This window comes from Canis aureus, chromosome 31, assembly GCF_053574225.1.
Source record: "Canis aureus isolate CA01 chromosome 31, VMU_Caureus_v.1.0, whole genome shotgun sequence".
NCBI lineage: Eukaryota > Metazoa > Chordata > Mammalia > Carnivora > Canidae > Canis > Canis aureus.
The window spans coordinates 31,652,577-31,667,387 of record NC_135641.1 but is presented as its reverse complement, the minus strand read 5'-3'; the positions used below and the strand labels follow the sequence as shown (position 1 = coordinate 31,667,387).

The following is a 14,811-nucleotide window of genomic DNA, read 5'->3' as shown; positions in this document are numbered from 1 at the left end:
ATCATAAAAAACCTGGAAAATCTTGAAAAAATAAGGAGAATAATAACAGTCACTTCAAAACGCTATCTTTCATCTCTCTGCAATATACATATTCTGTTTCAGTTTTTAACCCCTTATTTCATTTAACATTAACTTTGGAGTATTTTCATGTTAATGAATTTCACTAATAAAAGATTTTTGGGAACTCCTTATAATCTCTAACAGTGTTATTTTATCCTGTATTTTTATTTTTGTTCATTTAAATTTTTATTTTAATTCTTGTTAGTTAAGGCATAGTGTAATGTTGTTTTCAAGGGTAGAATTTAATGCTTTATCACACATATAACACATAATTATTTTTAAATGCCTTTGTTTTAAATATGTAATTCCAGCTGTTATCTTACTGATCTAAATAATACTAAATATACATTCTGAATATCTTTAATGGTTTCTTTAGGATAGATTTCTAAATGTGGTCACCGTTCAAATGGTTTCTCATTTTTCATTTAACTCTTGCTGCACTGTGCCAAGTATCTCTGAAGAAGCATTGTGACGACACCATCTCTAGCACTGTATCCAGGTCTTTTTCACAAAATATTCTGTGGAGTTCTTTTTTGGATTTATATGCCAATTTAAATATCTTTAAGTTTCAGAAAAAAATAGTGAGAAAATAGAACTAATAATGAATTGATTGAATATTGTGGGATATGCAGTACAGTGCAGTGCAATCCTTTATGAAAGGAGACTGGTGATTTCTACTAGTATTCCATCCAAAGAGGGATAATGTTGCATCCCCTGCACAGAGACAATATAGAATCTAGAATATGAAGTGAAAGATGCCACCCTTCCTGTAGAAGAAATATGATTGATACGAGCCTAATGGTAACTGGAGGTTGAAACAATTGTCTTCCCAGCCGCAAGTCTGCAAAGAGGATTCTACTACTGTGCAGTCAAACAAAGCGTATTACCAAGTATCATCATCAGCTATGGTTATTGACATCCATCAGATGGGAACTGACCTTGCCCTATAAATGAAAAATAATGGCAAAAAAAGAGAATAGTACACATTCATTCACTTAGAAAAATTTTGCTAAAGCTTTTTAAAATAGAGATATTAGGGGCACCTGGATGGCTCAGTTGGTTAAGCATTCTACTCTTGATTTTGGCTCAGATCATGTCTCAGGGTCATGAGATGGAGTCCCATATCACACTGGGTGTGGTTCCTGCTTATAATTCTCTCTTTCTCTCTCCCTCTGCCCCTCCCTCTCAACTCCTGTGGTTGCTCTCTCTCTCTCTCTCTCCCTCCCTCTCTCTCTAAAAATAAATAAATAAAATAGAATAGAATAGAAATAATAAAAATAATGTAAACTTTTCCCAGAAATTCAGAAAACATAATTATTTAAAACATCTTATAATAATAATAACAGAAATAAAATAATGGATAAAAATAAAAAGTAGAGTAAATCCATTGTTAAGTGTATTTATTTAAAATGTTTCTAAATATAAAATATTAATAAAATAAAATGATTAATTTCTAAATGAAATCTTAATCCACCAAATCTCATCAATCTTAATCCACCAAAAAGGAAGGAGAACAGAAATTTGAATGAAGCCTTATTATAATGAGAAAGGTTGTAGATCTATAAACCTACATATGTAGGAGATTATGAAAATATAAGAATAAAACTTTGTTAATTATTCTGATCATTTAGAAAAAGCAAATATTTCTAGAAAACTTACAATTTATAAATTCAGATTCCTTGTAGTTGAAAAACTCTGAATAGACCAAAACATTAATATAATACTTAGTTTACAGCTCTAAAAGTCATCTTTGGACTTGTGGACTTAATAAAAGTTTGAGATGAAATCCTAGTTCTACGTCCTGCTCTTTGTAAAACTCTGATGAGGTACCTTTTCCTCAATTTCCTCATCTATAAAATGGGGACCATGATACCTATTTTATAGGATTGTCCTGAGGAACAACTGCATTAAGTATCTAGGAAGCGGCACTGTTCTGTACGGTGTGGTACATATAGGAGTCTATTTCACGGTATGGTTAGATGCTTTGGTAATGGATACAATGAAAATTGAAAATGTGTCGGGTATCTTGTCAAGTAATTATCAGCAATTTCTGATCTTCCTTGGAGAAATGTCTATTTATATATCCTTTCCCCATTTTTTTTAAATTGAGCTTTTTGTACTTATTATTGACTTATCAGTGCTTTTCATATATTCTGGAAATAAGTTTCTCATTAGGTATATGATTTACAAACATTTTATCCCATTATATGGATTGCTTTTTTATTTTCATTATTATGTCCTTTGAAGAACAAGAGCATTTAACACTGAAGTCCAGTACTTTTTGTGCCATATTGAAGTATTCTATGCGAAAATCAAGGTCAAAAGATTATCTGCATGTTTTCTTCTAAGAGGTTTTAGTTTATGTCCTGCATTTAGATTTAATCCATTTTGAGTTAGTTTTTGTATTTGGTGTAAGGTGAAGATGCACTAAACCGCTGAGCCACCCAGGGTGCCCTCTCTTTCTTAGTAAACAGAAATTTCACCACATTACAAACAGAGTATTCACAATCACTTGTAAATTTTAATTAGCTTAGTCTAGACCCCCCAAGTGACTCAGGGGTTGAGTATCCACCTTCGGCCCAGGGCCTGATCCTGGGGCCCTGGGATCGAGTCCCACGTCGGCCTCCCTGCATGGAGCCTGCTTCTCCCTCGGCCTATGTCTCTGCCTCTCTCACTCTCTGTCACTCTCATGAATAAAGAAATAAAAATCTTTAAATCAAAACAACACAAAATAATCCACTTAGGCCTTTGCTGGAAGGTGCTGCTTGTTGCTCGACTTGTGTTCCGTGGAGTCCGTGAGGCACGATCATCCTCACATTCGAGGCTTGCCGCTTTGTGTCACCGATGTGCTCCTGCCTCTTTATCCCTCTTTCTGCTTTGTGGTTTGATGAATTATTTTTTCATGATTCTATTTTAATTGCTCCATTTTCTCCATTCGAGATTCAGCTTTCTTTCTTTTTTTGTTTAATGATCTTCAATGATGTTGCTTCTCCTCTGCCAACTTCCTGGTTCTGCACATGTGTCTGCGTGTGTGTCCGTGTCTCTGTTTCTCGGTCAGTGTGCGTGGACACACCACATGATTTCAGTTCAGTCGGGGTCAGGCTGGAGAGTCAGGGCCTCCTGTCTACGTTCAGTTCTGTGACTGACGGCAGGTTTCCTAGGGCCCAGGTCAGGGCGACCCACTGGGGGCACCGCCGTCCACAGCTCACCCAGGGGAAACGAGGGAAGGGCCCGGAACGCACGACAGGCAGGGGTTCAGGATGAGGACGGCCTCACCCCTTCTAGGCCAAGACCCCGACACCTTCTGTAGGGTTTGCCTTGGATTCAGGAGCCTAGGATCGTGGGGAGCTATTGCCCATCCCTGCCCCGGGGGGACTGTCATCTTCTGGGCCTCCAGAATGAGAGTACCGGTGCCCGTGTGTGTGTGTGTGTGTGTGTGTGTGTGTGTGTTTGAGGAAAATAATCCCTTTATTTAAAATACCAAAAATTCCAACTACTATAAGATACCACATGTAAAAAACAAGACATAGTCTTGAGATGTAAAGGACACTGTCCCTAGAAAGTGCCTCTCTTTTTCTATTATTTTTTTTTCAATTTGGCTAATGGTGTCTACTGACACATATTTGGAATGTAATCTATTTATCAGCCAGCTGTTCTGGCCCAATGTGGATTTAGGATTTTAAAACATGTGTGGCTTTAGAGCTGTATAATAAAGTATAATCTTAAAAGTATCTTTTTAAAAGACTCTTATCATTGACATCACTGGTGACACCAATAAATAGCAGACATTGTAATAAGTAGTTTTTTGCAGTATTTTACAGCTAAACAGCCCTGCCATATAGGTAACATTAGTGTGTTAGTCCTGTGCACACAGGACCTCGTGGGCCTGGACGCATGTACACACCAAGGAAGAACGTGTGGGTGGAGGTATGTCCTGCAGGTGACACCCGCCTCCAAGGTCATAGATATGAGGCCACAGTGGCCTGGGGACGTCTGGGGGAAGCACCCGCTAGGATACCCCTGTCCCACAGGCAAGATGCAGACCATCCCCGACGGGCACAACAGCTTCTCCAGGGTCAAACCGGGGAAGACTGGACAGTCGTGTCTGAACCCAGGCGTGTGTTCAGGTTGGGCCCTGGGTGCACACAGTCCTTCCCTGGGGCCTGTGGACAGGGGTGTGGTTGTGTCCCTGTGTGCACAGGCCTTCGCCTGCAGGGAGGGGGGGCGTCGGCAGCACGAGCGCTGCCCCTGCAGCTTCCTCCAGGAGTGGGTCAGGGAGGGGGTCCCAGGAAGTGAGGTCACTGCCGTGTCACAGAGCCCAACAGAACTCGGAACCCCCGTAACCAGGCACCCGCATCCAGTGCAGCCCCAGCTCAGGCTCACTTGGCTGGAGACATCTGCTACTGGAGGATGTTCTCTTGCTGCCGGCCCACCTCTGGGGGCTCTGGCTCCCAGGAACCCCAGGGGTGCGGCTTGTTCCTATGCTGTAGGCAGTGGCTCCAGCATAGGTACCAAGGCGTCAGGGCGGTGATCAGGAGGCGCCGTCAGGTAACACAGCGCAGGCCAGGCCAGGCCCCCTGTGCCACCATCCTGCGAGCCCCATTCCTTCCTCCTCAGGTTCAGGGAACCAGGGATGTGTGGGCAGGTCCCATCCAGGCTGGGGGACGCTGCAGGGTGGCAGGTTCCCCGGGGATCCCTTCTGGGTCACCCTGATGTCGAGGTGGGCAGGGGGGGAACAGGGTTCCTGAGGTCCTCTACCCGCCCCAGAGTCACCCCGAGGCCCTGCAGCCGCATCCCTTTCCTCTCTCCAGGGGTGGTGGGTGCCGCCTGCACTGTGGGGTGTCTGGGTGGAGGCAGCTGGGGGTGCGGCCCAGCCGAGGGGGCCAGACCGGGCGCTGAGGCCTCCTGCCTGGCTGCCGGGCACTGTCTCCACAGAGCTCCACCCGGGACGTGGGGCGCGAGCGGGAGGAAGGGGTCGTCTGCCCCACCGCCTCCAGGAGCAGGGAGGTGCCCTGCGCAGCTACCAGGGGCCAGCGCGGGCTCAGGGTGAGTGCAGGGGCTGGGCCCCCCGACACCCGGGCCCCGATGCGGCAGGAAGGGCCCCGGGTCCCAGAAGCCAGCCTGCTACCCCCTGGGCCCCCCGACACTCCTGCTCCCGCATGAGTCTGGATCCCCTCCTCCCCACACCTGCCCCCATGGCCCTGCCCCTGCCTGGGCCAGATGCAGAGTCCCTGCGCACAGATGTGTGGGAACATCAGAATAGAGCCCTCAGGGGAGGCCTGGTCCCCCGGGGGTTAGCGCCTGCCTTCCCCCAGGCCTGATCTCCGAGGCCCGGGATCGAGCCCCGCCTGGGCTCCCTGCACGGGCTGCTTCTCCCTGTCTGTGTGGCTGCCTCTCTCGGTCTCTCTCTCTGTGTCTCTGGAGGTCCTTGTACTGATCCAAATATTTTGAACATTTATCCTCTGAGATTGTTTCTCTATTGCATAGTTGGTCCTGTTTGTGTAAGAGACAGGCAGGGAGCTTGAGCGGGAGAGGGAGCCCCAGCTCCTCAAGCCCACGGGGCCCCAGCGCAGGGCCTGCCGGGGCGGGATCCCAGGCCTCCGGGCGGCTCCCTGCAGGCTGCACGTCCCCTCTGTCCCACCTCAGGGTGCAGGGGCCGCGGCCGGGCAGGGGCATCGGATCGTCCTGACCAAGCTCACCCGGACGGAGCTGCTGGAGTACAAAATCCGACAACTGCTGCTCGCCTTGCAGCGCAGGGACGTCATCTACGTCTTCAGCTTTTTAGAGGACTATCGTAGATTCGCCACCACGGACGAGGTGCTGGACCTGCTGTTCACCGAGTGAGCACCTGCCCCTCCGCAGCCCAGGGCTGGGCCACCTGCTGCTGGGGAGGCTGGGGATGGTGTGAGCTTCCCGGCCTCGGGCTGCTCCCCCGCCTGGAGCAGGGTCCCCCAGGGCCTAGCGGGGTCCTGGAGGGCAGCCCCGGGGCCTGGCCTGTGGCGGGTCGGCCAGAGGGGCTGTGCCTGTGCTCAGCAGCCGTCCTCCTCCCCGTGACCAGGCCTGTGCCTCCTCCCCTCCCCCCCATCACCAGGGTCCTGAGCGGCCTGTTTCCCCATTGAAAGGGAGGTTTGAGAGTCCATCGGGGGTCTGTGTCCTGGGGCAGCCAGACCGGGGAACCCCGGGACCCCCCAAGCCCACTAGGATATGGGCCATGGGCCTGGCCGGACCCTTTCATGCTCAAGCCTTCAGGAGGCTCCAGCAGGTGCGGGCGCTTCTCTGGGAGCTGCCCGTGGCCCCACGCACAGAGCTGACGGCCCCCGGGGCTCCGGCCTAGTCGGGGTCAGAGGGTGACAGCCCCCATGATGAGGTTGCATCCACAGGACGATTCATGGGATGTCCCTGCCCTCCTCTAGGTATGGGTGCATCGCAGATGCGTGGGGTAACAACGATGTGGTCCTGCAGTGCTGGAAACTGTGAGTGACTCCGGCTCCTGCAGGAGGGCCTTCCCTCTCCTGGAGGGCAGCGAAGGGGCTGTGGGGCGGTGGGGGGCTGCCCCCTCACCCCACACATCTGCAATTCCTGTGACAGGGAAAAGGTCTAATGCCCCTTCTGGAAAAGAGCGAAGGAGAGCGGTGGATGGGGTGCGGGCTTGGTGGGAGGCACTGGGACCCCTCAGGGAGACCTTCTCCATCCCCCCCAACCCTCTCTCTGCCCCACACCTGGGACCCAGAGCAGAGGGGGTGGGGAGCATCGCACTCCCCAATCTGGTGGCACCTGGACCCGGGGGCACAGCAGGTGCTCAGGAGGGCCGGTGAGGGCTCCCGGACCAGGCGGCCCCCGCCCCGTGGGAGATGGGAGATTAGAGTCAGTGGAAGGACACCCCCGGGGGCCCCTCGGGAGGGAGGCAGCCCAGAGCCACAGGAGGGAAGGTGGCGGTCCTGGGCGGCTCCTGGCAAGGCCTGGCAGGACACAGAGCCCGAGCCCTCCTGCCTTGGAGCTTCCCAGAGCGACAGTGTGTGCAGTGAGGGCAATGACAGGCCAGACGCCCCCCGTCCCCTGATGCCTGCCGGTGGACTCAAGGGGCAGGTGGGCAGGGACCAGGCTGAGGAGGGAGCCCCGCTTCTCCAGGAGAGATGGTGATGGTCACCCCGCTGGGCCTGGGCTCCCCGCACAGAGGCTGCATCCCAGCCCCTCCTCAGGGAGCAGGCCTGTGGCAGGCAGGACCGCCAGGTGGCAGGGGGACGAGGAGCAGGACTGGCCTCCGACACCCCGCGCGGGAAGCCAGGCCCCGGGTCCTGCAGGGCTTCCCCGGGACACCTGCATGTGACGGAGCCCTGTCTTCTGACGTCTGTGCCCGCCTGTCCCTCCCCAGGGCCATCTCCTTCATGATGGAAATATGGTTGAATTATTATGGGGACGACTTTCATCAGTTCCCAGAATTTCCCTCCCTTATAAAACTCCTCCAAATACTAAGACAGCACATGCCAGGCACAGATGCGCATCTCCGGGCCCTGCGTCACCTGAGGCAATTCAGACGCCTCAATGCAGCGGAGCGAGAGGCTGGGGGTGAGGAGGACTGGGGGTGGCCGAGCTGGGGACAGGGGGGGCCCGCGGATGCAGCCTCCGTGCAGCTGGGCCGGGAGCAGGGGTGGGCTCACACCCCACCCCACGGGCTGCAGCCTGGGGACACCTCCCAGGGCTCTTGCCCTCACACACAGGGAGTGGTGGGAAGAGTGGCCTTGATTTGGGAGGGACGTGGACAGTCCGTCCTGGTGGTGATACTTTGTCTTCTTGGATCTACAGCTTTGGCCCGAGGAAAACACCCTGAACCCACTCTGCAGCGCACCCCAGCTCCGACCGTGGGGCCTGCTGCCCCGTGGGGCCTGGCTGCTGGGGCTGAGGGCTTGGCCTGCGATGAGCCGCCTGCTGGGGAGGCAAAGCCCCTGCAGATAGTGGTCACTGCTGCCCTGCAGGAGTCCCCTGCACCCCTGGGAGCCCTGGAGGAGGAGCAGGCGCCACCCCCTGCTCTCGAGGTCGTGGATGTGCCCCAGCCACCTCCTAACTCGATGGAGCAACTGGCCTCGGGGATGGAGCAACCCGTTGAGCCACCCGAAGAGCCCACCCCAGCTCCCACTGTGGAGCCTGGGGAAGGTTCAGGGTCTGAAGGGATACTGGCTGCTGGAGATGAGGACTTGGTCAAGGCAGAGATGCTGGTTCCTGAGGTGAAGGTGGTGCACGTGCTGTTCGAACCTATGGTTCCCTGCCCCGATGAGGAGGAGCCCCCTGCTCCCATGGCCACCCCGGAGGAGTAGGCCCTGGTGCCTGCAATCGGGGTCCCCAGAGGGCCAGACCTGCAACCTGCCTCCGGAACAACCTGCTTTGACCCGTTAGCAGCCCCCTGACCACCTCGGGAGCCCGCCCCAGCTCCCACCGCGGGGCTCGTGATGGCTGCAGCCCAACAGGGGCTTGCCCTCACCTGTTATTTCACTGTTTCTATATTTTGAGTTTTTCTTTAACCTTTAACCTGTATAATGGCTTATAGAGTTTTATTGTAATAAAGGATAAGTTAACTTTACACAAAATTGACTCTGATGCTTTTAAATTACACAACATGGTACTTTAGGTCCATTCACAGTGTTGCGGGCCCGGAGCCCAGGGCACCAGGGGACACAGCCGAGGATCCGGGGCTCCCCCAGGACAGGCAGAGGCTGGGAGGACACAGGACAGCCGGGTCACTCCTGCAGCCAGGCCCAGAGCTGTGCAGATCATGCCCCTACCCCGGAGCACCCAGTCCCGTGTGCTCTAGGAGCTGCAGTAGTTACTGTGGGAGCTGACTCCAGGTCTGGACAGCTGGCCGCCGCCACTGTGGTTGTCCCTCCTGGTGTCACCCTGTACCTGGGCCTGAGCAGGGGCCTCACAGGATAAAGAATCCCACTGAACTGTAGACCTGGCAGAGGGCTGGGCAGCTCCCCCAGGTGCACACACCTGAGAATCAGCACAGCAGGCCCCTCCCCCAGAAGGCCAGTTGGAAGGTCAGGGGAAAAGCAAGTTATTGACCAAGCACCACTGGAAAGTTCCAGGGGAAGTCGAGGGATTTACAGTATATAGAATCAGAGGATACTCCCTTTGTTCTTTCTTTCCTGTTTGTTTCTGTTGTTTCCCCACCCCCTTTTTTATTCTTTTTTACTTTGTTTTTTTCTGTTTTCCTCCTTTTTCCAGTACAACATGTTGTTGGCCACTCTGCACTGAGCAAACTGACTAGAAGGAAAAACTCACCTCAAAACAAAGAATCTCCCACAGATCTCACAGAGAGAGAAACAGTCCTCTCTCCCACAGAGTTACAAAATTTCGAATACAATGTCAGAAAGCCAATTCAGAAGCACAATTATAAAGCTACTGGTGGCTCTAGAAAAAAGCATAAAGGATTCAAGAGACTTCATGACTGCAGATTTAGATCTAATCAGGCCGAAATTAAAAATCAATTAAATGAGATGCAATCCAAACTAGAGGTCCTAACGACGAGGTTTAACGAGGTAGAAGAATGAGTGAGTGACATAGAAGACAAGTGGATGGCAAGGATGGAAACTGAGGAAAAAAGAGAAAGACATGACCATGAAGATAGGTAAAGGGAAATAAATGACAGCCTCAGAAGGAAAAATCCACGTTTAATTGGGGTTCCCGAGGGCGCCGAAAGGGACAGAGGACCAGAAAGTGTATTTGAACAAATCATAGCTGAGAACTTCCCTAACTTGGGAAGAGAAACAGGCATTCAGATCCAGGAGATAGAGAGATTCCTCCTAAAATCCATAAAAATCATCAACACCTCAACATTTAATAGTGAAGCTTGCAAATTCCAAAGATAAAGAGAAGATCCTTAAAGCAGCAAGAGACAAGAAATCCCTCACTTTTATGGGGAGAAGCATTAGGACAACAGCAGACCTCTCCACAGAGACCTGGCAGGCGAGAAAGTGCCAGCAGGATGTAGTCAGGGTCCTAAATGAGAAGAACCTGCAACCAAGAATACTTTATCCAGCAAGGCTCTCATTCAGAATAGAAGGAGAGATAAAGAGCTTCCAAGATAGGCAGAAACTGAAAGAATATGTGACCACCAAGCCAGCTCTGCCAGAAATATTAAGGGGGACCCTGTAAAAGAAAGAGGAAGTGCAAGGGAATAATCCACAAAAACAGGGACTGAATAGGTATCATGATGACACTAAATTCCTATCTTTCAATAGTAACTCTGAACGTGAATGGGCTTAATGACCCCATCAGAAGGTGCAGGGTTTCAGACTGGATAAAAAAGCAAGATCCATCTATTTACTGTCTCCAAGAGACTCATTTTAGACATAAGGACACCTACAGCCTGAAAATAAAAGGTTGGAGAACCATGGACCATTCAAATGGTCCTCAAAAGAAAGCAGGGGTAGCCATCCTTATATTAGAGAAATTAAAGTGTGTCCCAAAGACTGTAGTGAGAGATGAAAAGGGACAGTATATGATACTTAAAGGATCTATCCAACAAGAGGACTTAACAATCCTCAATATATATGCCCCGAATGTGGGAGCTGCCAAATATTTAAACCAATTAATAACCAAAGTTAATACATACTTAGATAATAATACACTTACACTTGGTGACTTCAATCTAGCTCTTTCTATACTCGATAGGTCTTCTAAGCACAACATCTCCAAAGAAACGAGAGCTTTAAATGATACACTGGACCAGATGGATTTCACAGATATCTACAGAACTTTACATCCAAACTCAACTGAATACACATTCTTCTCAAGTGCACATGGAACTTTCTCCAGAATAGACCACATACTGGGTCACAAATCGTGTCTGAACTGATACCAAAAGATTGGGATCGTCCCCTGCATATTCTCAGACCATAATGCCTTGAAATTAGAACTAAATCACAACAAGAAGTTTGGAAGGACCTCAAACACGTGGAGGTTAAGGACCATCGAGCTAAAAGAGGAAAGGGTCAACCAGGAAATTAAGGAAGAATTAAAAAGATTCGTGGAAACTAATGAGAATGAAGATATAACCGTTCAAAATCTTTGGGATGCAACAAAAGCAGTCCTAAGGGGAAAATACATCGCAATACATACATCCATTCAAAAACTGGAAAGAACTCAAATACAAAAGCTAACCTTACACATAAAGGAGCTAGAGAAAAAACAGCAAATAGATCCTACACCCAGGAGAAGAAGATAGTTAATAAAGATTCGAGCAGAACTCAACGAAATCGAAACCAGAAAAACTGTGGAACAGATCAACAGAACCAGGAGTTGGTTCTTTGAAAGAATTAATAAGATAGATAAACCATTAGCCTGTCTTATTAAAAAGAAGAGAGAGAAGACTCAAATTAATAAAATCATGAATGAGAAAGGAGAGATCACTACCAACACCAAGGAAATACAAATGATTTTAAAAACATATTATGAGCAGCTATACGCCAATAAATTAGGCAATCTAGAAGAAATGGACGCATTCCTGGAAAGCCACAAACTACCAAAACTGGAACAGGAAGAAATGGAAAGCCTGAACAGGCCAATAGCCAGGGAGGAAATTGAAGCAGTCATCAAAAACCTCCCAAGACACAAGAGTCCAGGGCCAGATGGCTTCTCAGGGGAATTCTAGCAAACGTTTAGAGAAGAAACCATACCTATTCTCCTAAAGCTGTTTGGAAAGATAGAAAGAGATGGAGTACTTCCAAATTCATTCTATGAGGCCAGCATCACCTTAATTCCAAAACCAAAGACCCCACCAAAAAGCAGAATTACAGGCCAATATCCCTGATGAACATGGATGCAAAAATTCTCAGCAAGATACTGGCTAATAGGATCCAACAATACATTAAGAAAATTATTCACCATGACCAAGTAGGATTTATCCCCGGGACACAAGGCTGGTTCAACACTCGTAAAACAATCAATGTGATTCATCAGGTCAGCAAGAGAAAAACCAAGAACCATATGATCCTCTCATTAGATGCAGAGAAAGCATTTGACAAAATACAGCATCCATTTCTGATCAAAACTCTTCAGAGTGTAGGGATAGAGGGAACATTCCTCAGCATCTTAAAAGCCATCTACGAAAAGCCCACAGCAAATATCATTCTCAATGGGGAAGCACTGGGAGCCTTTCCCCTAAGATCAGGAACAAGACAGGGATGTCCACTCTCACCACTTCTATTCAACATAGTACTGGAAGTCCTAGCCTCAGCAATCAGACAACAAAAAGACATTAAAGGCATTCAAATTGGCAAAGAAGAAGTCAAACTCTCCCTCTTTGCCGATGATATGATACTCTACATAGAAAACCCAAAAGCCTCCACCCCAAGATTGCTAGAACTCATACAGCAATTTGGCAGTGTGGCAGGATACAAAATCAATGGCCAGAAATCAATGGCATTTCTATACACTAACAATGAGACTGAGGAAAGAGAAATTAAGAAGTCAATCCCATTTACAATTGCACCCAAAAGCATAAGATACCTAGGAATCAACCTAACCAAAGAGGTAAGGGATCTATACCCTAAAAACTATAGAACACTTCTGAAAGAAATGGAGGAAGACACAAAGAGATGGAAAAATATTCCATGCTCATGGATTGGCAGAATTAATATTGTGAAAATGTCAATGTTACCCAGGGCAATATACACGTTCAATGCAATCCCTATCAAAATACCATGGACTTTCTTCAGAGAGTTAGAACAAATTATTTTAAGATTTGTGTGGAATCAGAAAAGACCCCGAATAGCCAGGGGAATTTTAAAAAAGAAAACCATATCTGGGGGCATCACAATGCCAGATTTCAGGTTGTACTACAAAGCTGTGGTCATCAAGACAGTGTGGTCCTGGCACAAAAACAGACACATAGATCAGTGGAACAGAATAGAGAACCCAGAAGTGGACCCCGAACTCTATGGTCAAATAATATTCGATAAAGGAGGAAAGACTATCCATTGGAAGAAAGACAGTCTCTTCAATAAATGGTGCTGGGAAAATTGGACATCCACATGCAGAAGAATGAAACTAGACCACTCTCTTTCACCATACACAAAGATAAACTCAAAATGGATGAAAGATCTAAATGTGAGACAAGATTCCATCAAAATCCTAGAGAAGAACACAGGCAACACCCTTTTTGAACTCGGCCATAGTAACTTCTTGCAAGATACATCCACAAAGGCAAAAGAAACAAAAGCAAAAATGAACTATTGGGACTTCATCAAGATAAGAAGCTTTTGCACAGCAAAGGATACAGTCAACAAAACTCAAAGACAACCTACAGAATGGGAGAAGATATTTGCAAATGACATATCAGATAAAGGGCTAGTTTCCAAGATCTATAAAGAACTTATTAAACTCAACACCAAAGAAACAAACAATCCAATCATGAAATGGGCAAAAGACATGAACAGAAATCTCACAGAGGAAGACATAGACATGGCCAACATGCATATGAGAAAATGCTCTGCATCACTTGCCATCAGGGAAATACAAATCAAAACCACAATGAGATACCACCTCACACCAGTGAGAATGGGGAAAATTAACAAGGCAGGAAACAACAAATGTTGGAGAGGATGCGGAGAAAAGGGAACCCTCCTACACTGTTGGTGGGAATGTGAACTGGTGCAGCCACTCTGGAAAACTGTGTGGAGGTTCCTCAAACAGTTAAAAATATACCTGCCCTACGACCCAGCAATTGCACTGTTGGGGATTTACCCCAAAGATACAAATGCAATGAAACGCCGGGACACCTGCACCCCGATGTTTCTAGCAGCAATGGCCACGATAGCCAAACTGTGGAAGGAGCCTCGGTGTCCAACGAAAGATGAATGGATAAAGAAGATGTGGTTTATGTATACAATGGAATATTACTCAGCTATTAGAAATGACAAATACCCACCATTTGCTTCAACGTGGATGGAACTGGAGGGTATTATGCTGAGTGAAGTAAGTCAGTCGGAGAAGGACAAACATTATATGTTCTCATTCATTTGGGGAATATAAATAATAGTGAAAGGGAAAATAAGGGAAGGGGGAAGAAATGTGTGGGAAATATCAGAAAGGGAGACAGAACGTAAAGACTGCTAACTCTGGGAAACGAACTAGGGGTGGTAGAAGGGGAGGAGGGCGGGGGGTGGGAGTGAATGGGTGACGGGCACTGGGTGTTATTCTGTATGTTAGTATATTGAACACCAATAAAAAAAAAATAAAAAAAAATAAATAAATAAAAAAAATAAATAAAAAAAAAAATAAAAAAATAAAAACAAAACCTTTGGGATGCAAAAAAAAAAAAAAAAAGGCAGTCATAAGAGGAAAATATATAATAATACAGGCCTACCATAAGGAGCAAGAAAAAAAGCTCAAATACACAACTTAAGCTTACACTTAAAAGAGCTATAAAAGGAACAGCAACTGAAGCCTAAAGCCAGCAGAAGAAGGGAAATAATAAAGATTAGAGCAGAAATAAATAATATATAAATGAAAAAAACACAGGAGAAAAAGTCAATGAAACTAGGAGCTGGTTCTTTGAAAGAATTAATAAAACTGAAAATAAAATAAAACCCCTACCCAGACTTATCAAAAAGAAAAGAAAAAGGACTAAAATAAATAAAATTGCAAATGAGAGAGGACATCACATAAATACAAACAATTATAAGAGAATATTATGAAGAATCATATGCCAACAAATTGGGTAATTGGGAAGAAATGGATAAATTCCTAGAAACA

General features: G+C 47.4%; 2 protein-coding genes across 2 annotated transcripts in view; one reads left to right on the top strand and one right to left on the bottom strand.

Moving 5' to 3' along the window:
* Positions 1 to 14,811, bottom strand: part of PPM1L (protein phosphatase, Mg2+/Mn2+ dependent 1L) — a 312,845-nt gene that overhangs the window by 74,059 nt on the left and 223,975 nt on the right. The gene's annotated exons all lie outside the window — the stretch shown is intronic.
* LOC144302154 (uncharacterized) lies at positions 4,028 to 8,642 on the top strand. Its single transcript, XM_077879509.1, has 5 exons — positions 4,028 to 4,187; positions 5,714 to 5,900; positions 6,474 to 6,533; positions 7,433 to 7,626; positions 7,864 to 8,642. The coding sequence occupies exons 1-5, from the start codon at positions 4,028 to 4,030 to the stop codon at positions 8,370 to 8,372; spliced, it is 1,110 nt and encodes a 369-aa protein (XP_077735635.1). The 3' UTR covers positions 8,373 to 8,642.

Excerpts from the sequence above, each read along its gene's own strand:
- LOC144302154 (XM_077879509.1), top strand. The coding sequence starts at position 4,028 with ATGAGGCCACAGTGGCCTGGGGACGTCTGGGGGAAGCACCCGCTAGGA. Across the intron at positions 6,534-7,432 it reads GTCCTGCAGTGCTGGAAACT|GGCCATCTCCTTCATGATGG; the intron begins GTGAGTGACTCC and ends GTCCCTCCCCAG. Across the intron at positions 7,627-7,863 it reads AGCGGAGCGAGAGGCTGGGG|CTTTGGCCCGAGGAAAACAC; the intron begins GTGAGGAGGACT and ends TTGGATCTACAG.